At 40.0% G+C, this 21,348-nt stretch overlaps 1 protein-coding gene across 1 annotated transcript in view; it reads right to left on the reverse strand.

Moving 5' to 3' along the window:
* The window catches only part of PALD1 (phosphatase domain containing paladin 1), a 419,780-nt gene extending 399,172 nt beyond the window's left edge, over positions 1–20,608 (reverse strand). Inside the window, exons 1-2 of the mRNA XM_089686197.1 lie at positions 20,460–20,608; positions 20,065–20,147 (exon numbers count right to left, since the gene is read on the reverse strand). Coding sequence (XP_089542323.1) covers positions 20,065–20,084 — 20 coding nt within the window. The 5' untranslated portion in view covers positions 20,085–20,147; positions 20,460–20,608. The remainder of the gene's footprint in view (positions 1–20,064; positions 20,148–20,459) is intronic.
* Positions 20,609–21,348: the final 740 nt, after the last annotated feature.

Here is a 21,348-nt window from a genome sequence, read left to right on the forward strand (position 1 = left end):
TGGTCTTCTTCAGTGCGTCTCTATGCAAATAAATCTATGACAACACAACATATACTGTATATGTTGTTTTTACATACATTTTTAAATAAACAAAGGCTGGGTATGAAAATTATATGCAAAGACAAGAGAAGGCAAAATAAGGACACCTACCTGTGGATTAACCCTGTATAGATAACACCACTCAATAAACTGGCGCATCTTCAATCCCTGTATCAAACACAAACTAACCATACTTTTTTTTTTCTTCAGATTACTTAAAGCCTTATGCCCCTTTCACACACTGCAGATGCCGCTTGCGATCTACTTGCTCAGCGGGGGATCTGTGATCCCCCGCTGAACAGGCGGATGATGGATCCATGTCTGCTTCATTTATGCAGAGCGGACGCTGACACAGCCCGCTCTGCTCTATGGGCAGTCGGATGTAAATGGACCGGCTGTCTATTTACACCTGACTGCCCTCTGATCTTATCCGTCCAGACAGAAGGGAAAAGATCCCCTTCTGTTTGCTTTTGGTAGATCGAATTGGGGGTAGGGAGGTGTAAACAGACAAGTCTATTTACACCCACTGCCTATAGAGCAGAATGGCGGGTCTGATCGGATCCACCAGACTAATGGACAGATGGACCCGTTCAGATCCTCCATTCTGCTGTATGGGAAGTCGGGTGTAAATTGACATGTGTCTGTTTACACCCGCCTACCCCCAATTTGATCTATCAAAAGCAAACGGAAGGGGATCTTTTCCCTTCCTTCTGGGCAGATCAGAGGGCAGTCGGGTGTAAATAGACAGCCAGTCCAGTTACATCTAACAGGCCATAGAGCAGAGCGGGCTGTGTCTGTGTCCACGCTGCATAAATGGAGCAGACAGGGATCCGTAAATCCACCTGCTCCAGATCGCAAGTGGCATCTGCACCGTGTGAAAGGGGCCTAAGGCTTTAAGTAACCTGAAAAAAAAAGTATCAGTACGTTCTTGTGAAAGGGGCATGAGTTTAGTCTCTTGAGCTGCAGGCTTATGAATTAGCTGAAATCTTCCTCCTTTTTTGGGGGGTAAGATATTCTTTTACATATTAATGTACAAGGTTGGCATATGTTAACCCAATATTTGGGGTTAAGAGAAGTCATAGCAAACTTAATAGAGTAGGCTGTTTTGTAGTATGTACATTATTATATTATTGAATTTTTTTAATATATGGAAATATGAATGGGTCAAAGACCCTTTTTCTACGGATTTTGTGTTCAGTTTTTTCCGTCTTCCTTTTTTCTTTTTTTTCCCTATTGATATGGAAATAGTAATAAAACATAGACTAAAAAAATCTTCCTCCTCCAAATTCTCCCCACCCCACCATAATCTTCCAGTGTAGCTGGGGTATAATAGAACCAAGGTAACTGTGACAGGCACTTATCAAGGTTGCCAACTATGTCTGCCCTTTCCATCCACCACCGCCATGCTACAGCTTCTATAAATGAAGCACGATCTATGAATAGAGAAGGCAGACCTTTCATTCATCTGCCCGTCCTCCATTCACTGATTGTGTTTCATTCATAGAAACTAACACACACATATTTTATTAATGGAGGAACTAGGCAGAAAGGATGGGTATAGTCAGCACTCTAGATGCCACAGGTGCATTGGCTCTATTGACCCCTGCTGCACCAGAAGATTACGGTGGGGGGGGGGGAGCTATTCATGCTATCCAATCCAAATTCTAATTAAGAAACACATTGAAAATGTGTCATCAAGCATAAAACTGCATGTCTTACAAAGGAAACACACATGGATGTACATTATGACATCCTTAAAGGAGATCTATAGTGACTGGAATAACAATACAAACAAATGTTTTTTTTTTTACAACAAAATATAAGCTTACATGAAAAATCTCCTTTCACGCTGTGAGTTATGACTGTCTGCTGGCCTTTTCTTTCCACAACTTTATGGATTACCTGCATGCTTTAAAGATCTATTCTACTGTTTACTTTTCCTTATAATTTCTAAGGACTACATATCCTATGGTATCTTGCTGCCTACAAGCTGTGATTCCTGTACTGACTCCGCCTACTAAAACTCTTCTCAGAAACTTTGTAGGCTGTGAGATCTCTGACACTGCATTGCTTAAAGTGGAACTACACTGCATCTGAGCAGAACAAACCAAAAAACACTGTTTAATTCATTTTTAATGTGCAAAGCAAACTCCCCCATCCATTCATGTCTCTATACTTTATTTTGCTGAGAAAGCACTTTGAAAAACACCCCTCTAGCATTTCTGGCCATGGCCATCTTAAGTAAGGGCAGATGAATTTACTTCCTGTAATTTGGAAGCCATCTGTCCTTACATGTGATATACTTTCCTATCTGTTTACCAATATTAGCAGCATTATTAAAATAGTCAATGTTGATTGAGAGAATGAAGTCCCACTTTAATCACAGGGCATAGTGAATATGTGTCACAAAATTAAAAGAAATAGAAATATGTGATTCTTCACAAATAAGTTTACAACCTTCAAGATTGTTCAAATTAGGTACTAGATTTCTTTTTAAACTGTCTATACAATGGAAGTATGTTTTTTAAAAGCTAGGATTTTTAATATTTTTAGCTAGCAACTAAAAATGATTGACTTCACAATACACCAGGCCCTTTCTACCTGTATTCTTATTCCTGGCTAACATAATACATGACTTTCTTTGCTTTCTTGTGACCAGAGTTTCTCATCCATGCTCATAAGATACCCAAGCAGGAATTGGCTACTGGGAAAACCATCTGTATCCCATACATGAGCTGATTATAAACAGACTGTTAAAAAAAAATTAAATTTACCACAAAAGGAAACGACTGTTCCTGGTTGCAATATTTTAACTTTAATATGAACATTAGTATTTCAGACTGCAAGCTGATAGGGCAGTAGTAATATAATTTAGTTGTTTTGTTATAAAAAGCAGCAGTGCAAGCACGAGCAAGGTTCTAGATATATACAAAATTTCTGCATACATGTTACTGACATTTTGGAGACTCCTTATAGTGTAAATGTTTATACTTACTATCAAACATTTTATGTTTTTATATAAAATCTAAATATTGGGCAGATATATGAGGAGTAATGAACTTCACTCTGGCGCCTTATAGCTAGCCAATGTTGTGCTACGAATTGTTTCTTTTTTTTTAATCTTTTTACCTGCATGCATTCACTTGCATACAGTATTCAGACATCTATTAAGCCTGGTTAACACCAATGCATTTTTTAGTCTATTTTGCAGAAATGTATTATATCTATTTAACATGGCTTCCTTTGGGACACGGTCACATATATGCGTTTTTCAGCCACTGTGTTTTTGGAAAGGGTCAGGGACTTTTTTTTAAATGCAAAACGGTGCATTTTTGGTTCAACGAATTTCAATGGAGATGCAGCAGAAAATGCTTGAAGTGCATTTTGTACATAATTTTGACGTGTTTTTGATGCATTGTGCATTTTTTAATCTGCCCACCAACCAAAAGAAAGCAAAAGAAGGCATAAGAAAAACCCCCAACAACAAACACAAAATGCACCAACAACACACCTAAAACACAAAATGCATTGGTGTGAAACAGGCCCAATACAAACAATTCAGGCTACAGAGTACAATGTACAAAATTCACCCAATTAAGCACTAAGGTGACAGATTAAAACACTGTTTTAGCTTTGACTTTATCTGACAAGTTATAACATAATGCTAGGAATGTTATAACATAATTCCAGGAATAATATAAATTATACAGTATCCCTGGAAGAAACAAAAATCCTTCCATAAAATCACAATTTTTCTTGCTGTTTGAGTCTCCATGGGGAAATTTCACTGCACTTCCTGTGCCGATGACACGATATATGTCAGCATGTGGCAGAGTGTCCAGGGGTAGGAAGTAAGCCTCTTCCTATGCTATACAAAAAAAAAAAAAAAACACCACAAGAAACAGCTGAGGCTGAAGATGCACTTTATATCAGTTTTATAGTAAACATTTGCCACAGTCAAATACCTATAAAATACCCCCATCCCCATCTTGAAACTGCTTAAACATGTCTGCACTTTGCTTCCCTGCCTCTACTAAAGAGAAACTAAAGAGAAAAAGCCCTCTGTAAGCTCCAAGTTAAAAGAAGAACAAAATATTGCTATCACTGGCAAGTGATGGACCTCAGGCCCTTGGCTGTTCCGAGGCTGGCGCAGGCCTTGCTGCTCTCTAAGGTCTGGGGAAACCCAGGAGAACTACTGGAAAACAATGAACAGAGGGCGTACCAGCCTTTGGCATTACCTTTTTGACAGCTTTATTGTGTAAATAAAATAAATATATACTCACAAAACAACTCATTAATTAAAGCACATCAAAGTCCACAATGCACTCAAAGCAATATGGTCACCTAGTCGAGTCCCAACCACAAGAGGACCATCCAAAAGTCTGATGCGATTTGAGGAGGGTGCCCTCTTCCTCAGAGCCAAATCCCAACAAGAGTACCCAACGCAGTGTTCACAACTGGCTCTGAGGAAGATGGGACCCCCCCCCTTGAAACGTGTCAGCTTTTTGGATGGTCCTCTTGTGGTTAGGACTTGCCTAGGTGACCAGGTTGCTTTGAGTGCATTGTGGATTTTGATGTGCTTTCATTAATGAGTCGTGAGTATATATTTATTTATTTACACAATAAAGCTGTCAAAAAGGTAACGTGCAAGGCTGGTGCAACCTCTTTTCGTAACCAAAAGTTCCAGGGCGTTTCTCTTCAATTGGGAGAGCAAACGGAAGATTGAAGAAAAGGTGACCCCATGCAGCTGGAAGTGACTGGTTAAAGTGGCCCTTAAATGCAAATGAAAGGTCCACCTTCCTGCATATACAGTATACAGTATCTCATAGAAGTGAGTACACCCCTCACATTTTTGTAAATATTTTATTATATCTTTTCATGTGACAACACTGAAGAAATTACACTTTGCTTTGCATGTGCACAGCCATGCAAAGCAGTGTGCCAGAGCTGACAGGGAGAACTGTTTTGTTTACTAACAGTTCTCCCTACAGTTGGAGATGCTCGGCAATCACCGGCCAGGACCCGGCGACTGACGGCCATGAACGGCGGCGTGGGTAGAACTCAGATACACAGAAATGCAAAATCATATATACATATGTGATTTTGCACACCCGTGCCGCCTATTAGCAGTATATCTGCTATAGGGTGGACAGGAAGCAGTTAAAGGTACACTTTGAAAACACATCTCAATGGGGAAAAATAGCTGGATATCTATACTGATTTGGACTGGGTAATGTGTTAGGAACATAAGGATGCCCCATCTTTTGATGGAAATAAAAATTATCAACCTACAGAGGACTGAATTCAAAGACACCCAGAAAATCAAAGTGAAAAAATGATGCAGCAGGCTAGTCCATTTTGCTGAAATTTCATTACAGCAACTCAAAATGGTACTTAGTAGTTTGTATGGCCCCCATGTGCTGGTATGCATGCCTGGCAACGTCGGGGCATGCTCCTAATGAGACGACAGATGGTGTTCTGGGGTATTTCCTCTCAGATTTGAACCAGGGCATCACTGAGCTCAAAGACTGAGCTCAAAGACAGTCTGAGGTGCAACCTAACAGCAGCGGTGGACCAAAACATGATATCCCAGAGGTGTTCTATTGGATTTAGGTCTGGCAAGCGTGGGGGCCATTCAATAGTATCAATTCCTTCATCCTCCAGGAACTGCTTGCATACTCTCGCCACAGGAGACCAGGCATTGTCGTGCACCAGGAGGAACCCAGGATCCACTGCACCAGCATAGGGTCTGACAATGGGTCCAAGGATTTCATCCCAATACCTAATAGCAGTCAGGGTGCCAATGTCTAGCCTGTAGCGGTCTGTGCGTCCCTCTATGGATATGCCTCCCCAGACCATCACTGACACACCACCAAAAGGTCATGCTGAACAATGTTGCAGGCAGCATAACATTCTCCACGGCTTCTCCAGACCCTTTCACGTCTGTCACATGTGCCCAGGGTGAACCTGCTGTCATCTGTGAAAAGCACAGGGCACCAGTGGCGGACATGCCAATTCTGGTGTTCAATGGTAAATGCCAATTGCGCTCTCTTGTGCCGGGCAGTGAGCACAGGGCCTAATAGAGGAGGTCAGACCCTCAAGCCACCCTCATGAAGTCTGTTTCTGATTGTTTGGTGTGAGACATTCACACCAGAGGCCTGCTGGAGGTCATTTTGTAGGGCTCTGGCCGTGCTCATCCTGTTACTCCTTACACAAAGGAGCACATACCGGTCCTGATGATGGGTTAAGGGCCTTCTATGGCCCTGTCCAGTAACTGCCTGTCTCCTGGAATCTCCTTCATGCTCTTGAGACTGTACTGGGAGAAACAGAAAACCTTCTGGCAATGGCACGTATTGATGTGCCATCCTGGAGGAGTGTGGATTGCCTGCACAACATCTGTAGGGTTCAGGTATCACCTCATGCTACCAGTAGTGACACTGACCCTATCCAAATCCAAAACTAGTGAAAAACAGTCAGAGAAGATGGAGTAGGGAAAAACATTTCTGTGGTCTCCACCTGTAAAACCATTCCTCTTTTGGGGGTCATCTCATTGTTGCCCATCTAGTGCACCTGTTAATTTCACTAACACCAAAGCAGCTGAAACTGATTAACAACCCGCTCTGCTACTTAACTGACTAGATCAATCTCCCAGAAGTTTAACTGACTTGATGCTATACTCAGATTAAAAAGTATTCCTTTAATTTTTTTTTTGAGCCCTGTGTATCCTTCTATATCTATATATGCACACATACACACACTATATTGCCAAAAGTATTGGGATGCCTGCCTTTACACACACATGAACTTTATTGGCATCCCAGTCTTAGTCCGTAGGGTTCAATATTGAGTTGGCCCACCCTTTGCAACTATAACAGCTTCAACTCTTCTAGGAAGGCTGTCCACAAGGTTTAGGAGTGTGTCTATGGGAATGTTTGACCATTCTGCCTGAAGCGCATTTGTGAGCTCAGGCACTGATGCCAGACAAGAAGGCCTGGCTAGCAGTTTCTGCTATAATTCATTCCAAAGGTGTTCTAAACGGGTTGAGGTCAGGACTGTGCCGGCCAGTCAAGTTCCTCCACCCCAAACTCACTCATCCATGTCTTTATGGACCTTGCTTTCTGCAGCGGTGCTCAGTCATATTGGAACAGGAAGGGGCCATCCCCAAACCGTTCCCATAAAGTTGGGAGCATGAAATTGCCCAAAATGTTTTGGTATGCTGATGTCTTATGAGTTTCCTTTACTGGAACTAAGGGGCTAAGCCAACCCCTGAAAATCAACCCTACACCATAATCCCCCCTCCACCAAACTTTACACCTGGCACAATGCATTCAGGCAAGTACAGTTCTCCTGGCAACCACCAAGCCCAGACACGTCCATCGGATTGCTTGAGACAGAAGAGTTCTTCGTCACTGCAGAGAACATGTCTCCACTGCTCTAGAGTCCAGTGGTGGTGTGCTTTACACCACTGCATCCGACACTTTGCATTTGCACTCGGTGATGTAAGGCTTGGATGCAGCTGCTCGGCCATGGAAACCCATTTCATGAAGCTCTCTACGCACTGTTGTTGTGCTAATCCGAAGCCCACATGACGTTTGGAGGTCTTTAGCTATTGACTCTGCAGACAGCTGGTGACTTCCGCACATTGTGCGTTTCAGCATGTGCTGACCCCGCTCTGTCATTTTACATGGCCTAGCATTTTGTGGCTGAGCTTCTGTTGTTCCCAGTTGCTTTCACTTTGTTATATTACTACTAACAGTTGACCGTGGAATATTTAGTAGCAAGGAAATTTCACGGATGGACTTTTTACACAGGTGGTAACCTATCACGGTACCACGCTTGACTTCACTGAGCTCCTGAGAGTGACCCATTCTTTTGCAAATGTTTGTAGAAGCAGTCTGCATGCCTAGGTGCTTGATATTATACACCTGTGGCCATGCAGGTGATTGAAACACCTGAATCCAATGATTTGGAGGTGTGTCCCAATACTTTTGACAATATAGTGTGTGTATATATATATACAAAAATGCACCTTGGCCCCAAGCTTCTGGGAGATACAGGTGACATCACTGCATCTTCCCGCTGTCTCCTGGGCACTCAATATCCTGCAAAAATGTACTCCTGCAGAAGGCTGCATTGCATTCTCATTGAATTTCAAATGTCAAGCTATCCCGGGAGGTAGAGGTCAGGTGCAATGACATCACCTGCGCTGACCTTTGCCTATGAAATTGAAGAGAAAAACCCTGTGTAAGCGCCAAGTTGCTCTGGTCATAGCCTAAACAAGACCCTGTGAATCTTTTTGTCATTAGGGCCCATTCACACAGGTGCACTTAAAAAATGTGGTATGCTTTTAATATGTTTTTGGTGCACTTCCTGGCTTCCTGACTCCCAGCATGCACCTGTGAAACCAGGGCCATTGATAAGGGGGCACCAACATGTCCTCCTGTATGGGGCCCAGGCCAGCAGGAGTGCCCGGGTAGCTGGATGAATCCTATGTGGGCAGGGAGGGTGATCGGTACGTTGGGGGTGCAATTACTGGAACCAATCAACTGAACTGCTCTCTCTGCAGCAGCTGAAAATTGGCTTCTTCTCTCCCTTCCGCTTGTTTTCAGCTGCTGCAGAGAGAATCATACAGGGGATTAGTTCCAGTAATTGCCCCCTCCCCACCGCACCCATCACTCTCCCTTTGCACCATAAATTTCCCCCTGCTGCCCAGGCCCCCCTGTTTGCCCCCAGCCTCACAGTGCTGGCAGCTTCCCTCCTCTCCTTACCACTGGCAGCTGCAAGCACACAATAGGACACTTCAGGATGGAGAGTGGGGGAAGGGTCCAGTAAATATCTCACATTTATCAGCCCCTTCCTTTCCTAAATTAACACAATGAGTGATTGGTCCCAATCATTCACTGTGTTCATTCATATCTGAAGCCTAGAAAACTGTGTTTATTTTTTTTTTTGGGGGGGGGGGGGACCTGTCAGGTTGGCTGTCTTGGGCCTTGTGGTTTCTAACAGCAGCCCTGTGTGAAAAGTGGACTAAAAAAAACAAAACACCAAAACCGTGGATGCAGTGCGATTTTTATGCTTCCCTATTGACTTACAATGGACTGTGCCTTTTTGGTGCACTTTTGAAAATCTTCATCAAAGAATTAGAATGCAGGAATTTTCAAAACATAGCGCATGCACATTTTAGTGATGTTAACAGATACATAGGATTTATTGTGGAATAGTTTTCCTGCATTTTTGTCATCCTGGAAATGCGTGGCAAAACCGCAGCAGTGTGAAAGGGGCCTAGTTAGAGTAGGGCAAAAAGCTAGAACTCCTGTGAGCTTGTTACTTTAGTTTGGATCCCTGTTGCAGACTTTTCCCAACTTTCTGGCTTATGAAAACGCTGCCATGAAAACAGTGAAGGTAAAACTGTCTAATGAAGCTGTCTCTACTTTATCCAAATTCATAACAAAGTGGGTGGGTAGGTGGGTATGAGCGGCAACATTCGTTATACCCTTGCTAATAAATTTTCAAAATATAATATGTCAGCCTACCCTTCAGCTGGCCCTTCCCTTTGCCAAATCCTAATAGAAGGGCAGAAAAAAGACTGCATTCTGAGTATTCCTATTATGAGCTGCAGGCAGGGGCGGACTGACCATTTGGGTACTCGGGCATTGCCAGAGGGCCCGGGATCAGTAGGGGGCTGCATGAGATTTCCCCTGGTACCTTTCATAAGCGCTCACATTAGTGACGATAATCTAGGCAGACAACCATGGAGGAAGCTGAACGGGAGCCCAGGATAAGGGAAGAGACTGGAGAGGAGCTCAGCTATGAGAAAAGATTAGAGGAATTCGAGGAACTGAATTTATTCTCTCTCTTAAGAGGAGATTAAGGGGGGATATGATCAACATATATAAATACATCAGTGGTTCATATAATGAACTCTGTGTACAGTTATTCACCCAGAGGTCATCACAGAGGACAAGGGGGCACTCTTTACATTTGGAGAAAAAAAGAGATTTAATCTCCAAATACGGAAAGGTTTCTTCACAGTAAGCGCTGTGAAAATGTGGAATAGGCTCCCTCAAGAGTTGGTTCTGGTCAGCTCAGTGTATTGCTTTAAAAAGAGCATGGATTCTTAGATACATACATCGTTCTTTTACCCCCACCTCTCTCACCCCCACCCCACCCCCCTTCTTTCTTTCACCCCCTCTCTCTCTCTCACCCACCTCACTGCCTCTATTACCCCTTCTCTTTTTTATCCCCCTTCTTTCATTCACTCCCCCCCATCACCCTCCTCACTGCCTTTATCACCCCTTCTTTTTCACCCCCCTTCTGTTTCACCACCCTTTCTCACCCCCACCCCAACTCCCCCCTCTTACTTTCACCCTCTTTCTTACCTACCCCACCCCCACCTCTCTCTCCCCCCCTCACCCTCTCTCTCTTTTACCCCCCTTCTCTCTCCTCCTCCTCTCGCTCTCATGCACAACAGCTTCAAAAGACGTCACAAACTTCCATGCAGGCTATTATGTGGTAGATATTTAAGTGCCCCCTCTTTTCAGCTGAGCTGTAATAACCAAATGATCAGGCCCACGGAGGTTCCTGAAGGCATGGTTAGAAAAGCGTCAAGCACCTGAAAGGTTATCGGATGGCACGCACGCCACCTTTGAAGGTGTTCAGTGGCTTCCCAGCAATGCCAATGGGAATCTCCAGGAGCCTGCCAGCCATCTGCAAAAAAGAATTGGGCATTGGTTTGCTGATTGGCCCTTCTCTGCAGCTGTGCTGCAATATGTTGAGGATGGCTGCCATGAATGCATGTAATGTAGTTGGGGCTTTTTTGGTGTGGTTTGAGTGTGGGAGAGGACACAGGGACCCCATGATCCCCTATTTACCGGGGGGGCCCCATGAGTTGCCAGTCCGCCCTTGCTGCAGGAGAATTAAAATGTGGTAAATTAGTGATAAACAGATGCCATGTGACAAATAATCTCTGATGAGTGATATGCTGCAGTGAAAAATTAATGGGCACTGAAATGTCTCCTAGTATTGGAGTTGCAGTGTCCCTTCATTATTAAACTCCTCCTGATGATCTCTGTCTAGAAAAGCTATTTAAATAATTTTTTCCAGTGGTTACCCTGCTTACAGTAAGATTTGCATGCTCAAAATAGCATATATTGCTCATGTTTAGTTCAAGGAGTAATGGGAAAGACCCAACACAGTGCTCACATAAAAAAACAGATATGGAGCTTCTCTATTCACTTTCTGCTGCTTCAAAATCAGCTAAGACCTTCTTCTGTGTAAAGGGTGTGGTTACTGTTCCCAGGAGGACCTTGTGCATAAAGAAATGCCTAACAGGAAAATGATCGCATTGCCTACAACAAGCAATCTATTTTTTCCCTTTCATTTTTCAATCTGTTTCCCCATATAAACTGTAATTTGTTTCTCCTTATCAGAAACCCTGGGGGATATCTATACATTTATTCTCTTTACCAGCCAACAAGTATACGTGGTTAAAAAGGATTTATAGGTTGTGGCAATTCTTCCTCTTTAAGAACTGTGTTAACTAATATTAAAGTTGTCTTGCATCATGTTTTTTCCTTTCAGATTACGACGACTGCTAGCTAAAAGCAGTAAAGCTGGAAAAGGTATGCAGTGTTCCACTGCAATGCCAGCTACAAACACTACAACTGATATTTCTGCTGATCCACAACATTACATTTCCATAAAATATAGCTGTACTCTAACTGAATTAATTCAACCACTAGTTGAACAGATTAGGAACAAGGCAGAATAAATCTACATCACATAAAAATATGGTATAGATGCAGTATGCAATTTAATACTATATAATGACCTTGAATCCAAGATATTGGTTCTTATCCCAAATCAGATTTCTTTTAACCCTTCATTTAGTGTATATGTATCAGTATTGTAATATAATTTAGTACTGGCTTTCTGGTGGAAGACTAAGCAGAGATTTTGCAGAGCTCTGAGTTTTAGGCTGAAATTATCCCCTGTACTAACATAAAAAAAAAATCAGTAATAAATCTGCTTCTCTGTGATCTAGGTGATCTTTAACATTTTATTGTAACTTTTGATGTACTGTATATAGAACGTTTTGTCTATATTCCCATCACACACAATGGAAACAGGGCTCATCAGTAGTAGTGGGTGCTGCACCGACTACAGCTGGATTCTGGAAACATCACAGATCAATGCACATATATTCGCCAGCACACCAAGCATCTTCAAATTTTGTCCAAACCTTTAATTGCAGAAAGATCACATCACAAAAGAACAAGTGCAACATTTTGGAGTGCATTGATTTGTATATAGAACTCTACTTGGTTAAAAATCCAATACAAAACTGCAACATAACCAAAAATTATTTGAAGATTTTTTTTCACTAAAGGAATTATTCACTTATAAATAAATTACCAAAATATTATATATCTGTGCATGTAAACATATAATGTTATATCTATAATAATATATATTAACCATCCAATGTCCATTCAAGTGATGAAAAATATGTGCGCAATCCTTTTTCAAAAAAAGTCTACAGAACTCTCTTCTAAATACTCAAGCGTCTCCACAGTATTCACGTATTATAAATAATACGTAGTTAGTGACATGCATGCTCCAACATCAAACATGCAAACAAAATCACAACTGTGACTTAACACCTGTCTTTGCTGCCTCTTACCTTAGAATATGATCCACCATATGGTGAAAGTCACGTACAGCCCTCCCAGATCACAGGGTTAAAAGAATGCAGCAATTCTCTCAGCATTATAGGAACTTTCCCATTTAGCAGGAGATAAAAAGAATGAAGGATCTCACAGTATAGTATAAACCCACTCTGAGTGTTATTCGTCAAACATTAAAAAGTTGTTTACAAGAAAGGTACACTCTATAATCCTGTTCCTTTAAGCCTGGACATCAATGGAAGAGATATGATAAGGAAATCATAAGTTTACATGCACAGATACATATTATTTTGGTCATTTAATGTCAATTTGTTTATTAATTGAACATTTTTTTCACTAATTTTTGGTTGCGCTGCACTTTTGTATTTTTATTGTTAGGTGTGGGAACGCACATCAGTGATCAGCGGCAACAGTTCTATTTATTTTCATTTATATTCATGGTTATTGTGGTGGTTTTCTGTTTTTCATATCTCTACTTGGTTGACCTTTATAGTCCACCTTATTAGGTCTAACATGAACAAAAAAGGAATGAAAAAAGAAAAGGAGTTCTAAGTAAAATAGACAAACAGGATATACCCAACCTTTTTGCATGACCAGCATACTGAAACAGTACCATCTATGCGAATGCTTTTTTGTACTGGCAGTGGGGTTTTAGGGCTGGTAGCCCTCTTTACAAAGCTTCTGGCACTGAGAAAAAAGGAAAACTCAGTACCAGATCAGTTTGCCATGCACTAAATTATACCTTTACTGCTTAACCCTTCCCTTAGTGAACACTTGCTCTAACCTCTAAATCAGTCAACACTCTAACTTCTAAATACATCGAATCTGAACTCCAGGAATTTGAGCAGTTTCTAAAATGTACTATGGTTTACAATGGGTTAAAGTGGCCAAAGAAAAATGACACTGTACAATGCAAAATGTCACTAGCATTAGCACAGTCCTGCTGTAACAAAGTTTTATTACCCGGTGATCCAGCCACTAAGTCTATTCTTTTTGAACTTCCTTTAACAGCCTAAACTGTCCAGCAAAAGTGGCAGTTCGAGAGCTGTAACAAACAATTTAACACTGATAAGGATACTGGTCCAATCACAGAGCGCTTTGAATTATGTGAACACTTTTACAAAATACAAAGCCTTCTGTGAATGGACCCTAGAGAGGAGGGGTGGGTAGAGCTGAGCTGTATGTAGCATTCACCTTGTTGGACAGCAAGCTGATTTTAGAAAGTGTCTGAATTCTTTGAGTTACTCTTTATCCTGTTCCTTAAAGCAACAGTAAACAGTGTTAAAAAAAAAAAAAAAAATCTGGTGCCCCACAGGCTCATGTCATAATGTGATCCCTCCAGCGGCACGCTATCAGCACTGACAGGGATTCCATCTTCAACCAGTCTTTGTTCCGGGTTCGCGGGCTCCGGCTGTTTGAATGGCCAAGCTGCAAAGATGCTGCTCCTGGTTGAGGCATAGCTATCTCAATAGATGGAATACTAGAGTGTGCCTACCATTGAGAGCACAATGGGCATGCACTGGTGACATCCCTAGCTGCTACACATGTAAATATCTCCTAAACAGTGCATGTTTTAGGAGATATTCACTGTACCTACAGGTAAGCTTTATTATAAAAAGCAGACTTTGCTACTGAATGGGCAAAGTCAAAGGTTTTCTTAATAGCCTATTTCCTTAACCACTGATATTTACCTTTCCTTCTGCCATCTTCACCTGTGACAGCCCTGAGTCTAATCGTACTGACCTTCTCCTATCTGGGTGATCTACTGTAGGTATATTGAGAGGATTTTAACAAACTTTGTTGCAGATTTCGACCAGTTTCTGTTCTGAGGAAAAAGGTGATTGTTCTTCTTTGGACATGTGCAGAATAAATCTAAATGATGGTGACTCTTTCAGTATTAATTACCTGATGAACTTGCAGTGTTCCAATGAGGAAAGTGGCAGGGCCTGCATTCTGTTAGAAGTAATTAGATCTTTTGGAGTAGCTCAACAAAAATATCATTTTTGTTGCAGAAGATGCCTAAAATCTGACTTGCATCTTACTGCAGACTTATGGGAAAATCAGTGATTCAATAACACATGCAGGAAATTACATTTCTGGGGAAGCTCTATACAACAACTGTGTATAGAAGGCCTCCAGGTTGCTATATTGTATTAAATTTTACATAAAAATACAAACTTAATAACATTTACAAGATGGCTTGTATAGCAATTGTATATTGTATATTTTTTTAATTTGCTATATTTTTCCCACAAAAGCAGAGTTAACCTTTAAGAGAGATTTCAGTGACTGAATTTTTTCCACTTTAACCTCAACACTGAAACTTAACCCTAAAACTTAACCTAAGAGCTAAAATGAGCCCCACACCGCTTGATAACGTCAGGATAAAAACACGCTACGTCAGGGTGGGCCAGGTAGTGACATCATTCGGCACAGTACACTCGGAAGTGCCATTGTATACACTCAGGAAAGGAACCGCTCGGCATTGTAACAGATGGAGCAGGTACCCAAGCACTGCTAAATATCTATGTGCATACCCCTTAGTGCATGGCAAAGCACTTTTTAATGTCAGCAGAATTGTGTGGTTTAGGAGAAATAAAGCACTTTAAGGTTTTATACTATGGCGATCTCCCTCTATTCCCTCCTCATGTAGCATTAATTCATCAGACTGCATTCAAGTAAAAGGAGAGTGAAGTAACTGACCCTGGTGGAAGGTGGATGGTGTTAATACCCTGTATAACAAGCGCTTTATGACTTACCTATAGTTGGTAGTCAAATATATCTGGTGTGTTCTGGTGGACAATCACTGGAGCACACTGTTTTTTGTTTGAAGATTATGCACAGGAATAATTGTATGAAATCAATTGCATGGACACATTATTGAGGCCATAGTGCCAGAATTTGTAGAGAGCATTTGCACAAGATTACTTTAAAATGTGGGCTTTAATATGTGGACATTGCTTTCATATTTATTTATATGTTGGCAAATTCCTTTTTAATGCACATAGCGCTGTCTATAATTTATTGATGGCAGTACTGAATGCCTATATGGCATTTTGAGCACTGCTGCTGTGGTGTATTCCTTTTTTCTTTCTTTTTTTCTTGTGATCCTATCGATGCCACTGGTGTATAGTACCAAAAAAAAATTTTCCAATCAAGCCTTTCAACAGCAGCCAGTCCTTAGATTGATTGCTTTCAAATGAGAACTGCCATAGATGAATCAAAATTTGACCAGTCCCTACTGAACTGGACAAATTTCGATCCATCTATGGCCAGCTTTAGGCTCTTATTCAGTGAGAAGTTGAGAGGAACCACTAGCCTTCATTGTACCTGCATTCCTACAGGATCAGTGGCCCTGGGGGTGGATCAAACAAAACCAAAGATATATCAGAGACAACATAAAAATATAATATCCAACACTGGTCATCAAACTGAGGCCAGGGAGTTGCTGTTCTATGGTAAAATAAAAAATGTCTTTTTTATAGCACGGTGATGGTGTGAATATTTATTACTATTTAACTAAGCTAGAAGAGATTTTTCTTCTTTTATGCAATAAACTCACTTCATGTTTATCCTTAAGAATTACCACTAAGAAAATATGAAAAATAATCATCCATGATTTTATGTGCATGAAGGCAAGGGTTACATAATTAATCCCCCAGTGTGCTTATCTCAGGTATCAGTGGAAACATTCTTTGGAATTTGATTGTCTGCCATTTAAATTAGAGATAAAGCATTCATACTGAAAAGTATTGCATATGCATCTGGTTTTCAAACATCTTTATGTAAAGCAAACTATATCCTGTGGCATCATGGTAGAAGCAGAAAGAGATTCCAAATACAACTGTTTTGCCATTTGACCCAATCCAAAGTAGATATTGTGCAACAATGAAGTGATGCGACTGAAGCCTTTCTGACATTGAGGTTTATTTACTAAAAGCAAATTGACTGCTCATTGTGCAAGGAAATTGACTTCCATCATCCAAACCTATGCAAGAAAAGAAGCTGTTTTCCTTGCATGTGGTTGGCTATAATTAACGTGAGATTTCACAACATTCATTAAGCGGTGGTGAAAATTCCCTTGCAAAGTGAAACTTGCCTTGCAAAGTAAACAGCATATTTGCCTTTAGTAAATTAAACCCATTGTGTACAAGCACAGCAAAATACACACAAAGGGTTGGGGTACACACAGTGAGGCTGGGGTACAGTAAAGCTTAGCTGGTGTCTACAGGTACCTCACATACATGAAGTTGTTGCCTGAAAACAGCTAGATCAGGTTACAATTTTCTGTCTATAAGTAGCTTTAGATCTCGGCAGTGACCACAGGTAAGATTTTACCTGGGAACTTTGTTATATAATGTCTTTCATAACTTTGTTGTATGTTTTCTGCAAAATGCAGGTCTACACTCATGGAACATTGGTGAACAGCCATGGTGTGTTTTTCAAATTTTAGATTTTATCTATACATACAGGGTAAAACCAATTCTATATTCTATTTATAATATGCATTTGGTTACCAGTTGATTTATGTGGAAAAGGGATTTCACACTAAATGCATCTGTCAGTGGTTCTAGCCATCTTATGATAGCATCTATTATCCCTGTGTAATCTGAAAATAATTTTGAACAAAACCTGCTACCCTTTCAGATCTATTTACAAGCACGAACACCTAAACCAGAGTTGAGTCTGGTCAGACAGCAGTATCCTACAGTGCTTGGACATTTTAACTTATTAACATAATTTTTCACGATACACTCGCTGCTTGTTTAAATTATACTGCAGAGTATTCATACAATTTCTGCTAAAAGTTTATTCAAAGGATCTACCAGTTTCAAAATATTTACAATCCCAGTTGCACTGTATGACATTCTGTTAACATTCTGTTAAGTTTTACAAAATATATTAATTTCTTAATTAGCACATACTTAGAATTACCAATGGATCATTATGTTAACTATATACCTAGCAAGGCCAGGTAAAATTAGTAATTGTTTATAAGGTAAGCTTTCCTATTTGTTTTCTACCATATGGTTTCTCTTTATTGACTGATAGCTGTATATATTGGTGACTATGTGTGGATTTTACAGATTCACCTGTGAAATCCAGCAGTTTGATTTACAGTTTAATAAGTAAATTCAGGAACACAACATGCTTAATCAAACTTGTATATTTTGCCTTATGTAATACAGTAAAATGCATACACTCAAGCAATGCAAGACAATAATTTAGACACAGTTTCTGGTAAATGATTGTCTAACAGTAGGTGAGCAAGAGTAGCATCTTATTCTGGTATTGACATGTATTTCCACAACAAAAAGTAAGGGAAAGAGGTTTTAAAAAATAAAGTAAAAATAGTTGTACATAGTAAATATTTTTAAAATTTCTTTTTAAACCTTTGCTAAAAATGAAAGATAGAAACTAAACTATAGGGCATAGTTGAACTTTTTTCCGCACTTTGATAGATTACTGGTAAAGAATATCTAAATATAAAATCGTATGCATCACTTCCTACCCATAGTAAAGTACTGGAATGTAATGTTACACCTTTCAGAAGTTACTTAAACTACTTCACTCAAGGACTGCTCCTATACCTTTAATAACGTGCTGTGAAAATGAAATATACAATGGAGCTAACACAGTCTTGGACATCAGTTCAGGAAAGTGTAAACTCTCGGCCAAAATATTTTCAGGAAATGTTACGTTCCCAAGTATACTCATATTTGCTGAGCATGTGCAGTTTCTTTAGAGCCCACTTCAATTACCAGGAGCCGCAGGAAAAAACCCAAAGATGTGAGGTAATTCAACCACTTCTTCATAAAAAATAGTTATAGTTCACACCAGCCTTATTTTAGCCAACAACAACCACAAGCCTTTACCACCAAAACAGCAGATTATAGCTTGATATGAAGCATCTCAGCGATTTAAACAACAAATTACATAATTTAGCATAGTTTACCATGCTCAAGAATTCAGAATGGAGACAAAATCCTTAGCACATGCTGAATATAAATACACTATTGTCTTTTAAGTTATTCCTAAATATCACCCCTGATAAATTATCTTCTCAGGCTTCATCATTCTAAAATCACCAATCAGTGGCATAACTTACTCAAGCCTAGCATAGTTTCCATGCTTGATTCCCAAGTTCCTATCCTAATTGATGTCTAGAGGAAATCCCCCCCATTAACAAGGTCAGCAAAAGCATTTAGCATCATGGATGAGGAACTTGGAGTTGGCAAAGCACTGAAACAATGCCATTATTTACAGTGGTAAAAGGAAGGTGAAGGGCTTTACAAGGGTTGGTTCATTTAAAATCTACATAACTTGAGGTAATATTATACATGCACAGTCAGATGGTTCAAGGAGATATGATTGTGTATTTTAAATGTGAACACATTTAAATCATTATTGTAGCTTTCACCTGAGAGTATTGTGTCTGCAAACCAGCTAAATGACTGCAGAGATAAGCTCAATTAGCAGCATGCAGTCAGGCTGAGGATGAAAAAAGACAACAAAGTAGAATGGCCGTGAAGTAATACTAAGTATATAGCTGTCCATGCATACATATAAATTTAAAAATGCAACATAAAATAGTTGTTGTCATAAACACCAAAATGCATTGGTAGGAATACTTACATTATATAGATCACATTCATATGTACAAACAGAATTATTAAAAATTAAACAGAGAAGAATTTAAAAAAAATTATATAGTATACATAGACACACACGCACTATCCTTCATATTTCACATATGTTCTTTTCTATTTTCTTCAAAGACCAGCTCCTCAGCATTTGTTCTTTGCTATGTATATCCAAGTATTAAACCTCCCAATAATATTGCATTATGACTGACGCTGGCTGGTTATTCAGGATGATCACATTCCAGCATCCACATGTTAAATTACAGAGCTAGTCTTTTATATAGGGCACCTTCTGTATGTATTCCTTCATATGCAATTTATTCAACCAACATATGAACACCACTATACAGTATGTATAAATGTATAGCCTTATTATTGGCATTTTAAGATAAAGCTTTTCTGCTGTAATGGAAAAGGTGAACGTATGCAACTCTCCTATGCGATAAAACTGGTACAAGAATCTCTTGGAATAATTTGTCAGAATGTTAAGAAACTATTGCTAATGAGAGCAATAAATAATCAAAAAATAATATTTCAAATTAGAACAGGTTTTTGCTATATAGGGGCTTAGCAAACACTTTCTATGAACAGAAGATCTGCTTGTGTATGACAAGTTTGAATGACACAAGCAACAGCACATGACAATATCTCATTATGTTAGAAAAGAAATGTAAAAAAAATGATTTTCATCTTACCATGGCTGTGATTGCTGCATAATTGCAGTTTATAGTCAAGGGACAGGAAATAAATAATGAATGTCCTAGTCAACACAGGTAGCCTGGAACAGAAATGACGGTATGATTAGAACAGCTTACTAAAAGTGAAAGCTAATAGACTTAGTAACACAGCATGGAGACGGGTTTTGACAAACACAGAAGAAGAAGGATGGAAAGAAAAGCAGCAGAAAAGGAAGTCAGCATCACAGGAGACTGTCTGATCAGAGGCATAGGGGTCAGACAGACACACTGAGAAAACAGAAGCAAAAGAGCAGACGGAGGGAAGCACAAAGAGAGCACTGATACAGGAATAACAGATAGTTACTGGTCTACGCATTGCTAAGACATAGGATTTAAACTGGAAATAAACCCACAGCTGTGGAGAAGGGGCTTCCTCTCTCCCTGATGTGGCACTGCTTCTCTCTTGACTTCCTCTCTTCTAATGCCAGGGTATCCGTCTCCTCTGGTATTGTCTTCTCCTGTTGAATACAGATGTGCAGAGAAGAGGCGGGATCCCTCTAGCAGTTTTCTGCTCTCTGAGCTGCACATGCTCCTCCCAGGAACACCATCACACTGGATTTAGGAGATGGGGGGGTAGGGGAACACGGGGCTTCCACAGAGCTTTGGTTCACATTACTTAGTTTTCTCTCAAATACAAATGCTTAGCTATAGTTATCTTTTATCTCAATTGAATCCAGGATGTTTTTAACAATCAATTAACATATACTAAATGCTTCTATGCTGGGTAATGCAGTAAACCGGCCTTATCAGTCATTTAACTCTTTGAAGAGATGTCAAATGCACGTTTACCTTCCCTCGTCTAATTAAAGAGTGACCCACAGCTTATGGATATTAATAAAAATGCCAAAATTCCATCAATGTCTTCTAGAAATGACACAGGTCATTCAGAACACCTAATGTAGTTTTGAAAATTATATACCGTATAATACAAAAACAAATATGAAATTATTTAGGGGTCTATTTATAAAAAATCTATTTTGAGAATGTCTTAACATTTGTGCAAGTGTAAGGAATAATACCTGTAATGCTTGTAAGTTTCTTTGCCTTTTGCCAGACAAATGTAACATTCCCTAACATTCGATCATAAAAGAACAATAGACCTAAGAACAATTGATCATGAGAGTTATTCATAAATAGAGATAATAACCTAACACTATAGGCTAAGAACATTCAATCAGGAGAAATAATATGAGGGAGACCTCTGCACTATGTACTGTCCATGGGGGTTCCTGTACAAAAGGC

Source organism: Staurois parvus, unplaced genomic scaffold (genome assembly GCF_062004578.1).
Source record: "Staurois parvus isolate SC_StPar_1 unplaced genomic scaffold, SC_StPar_1.0 ptg000393l, whole genome shotgun sequence".
Taxonomy (NCBI): domain Eukaryota; kingdom Metazoa; phylum Chordata; class Amphibia; order Anura; family Ranidae; genus Staurois; species Staurois parvus.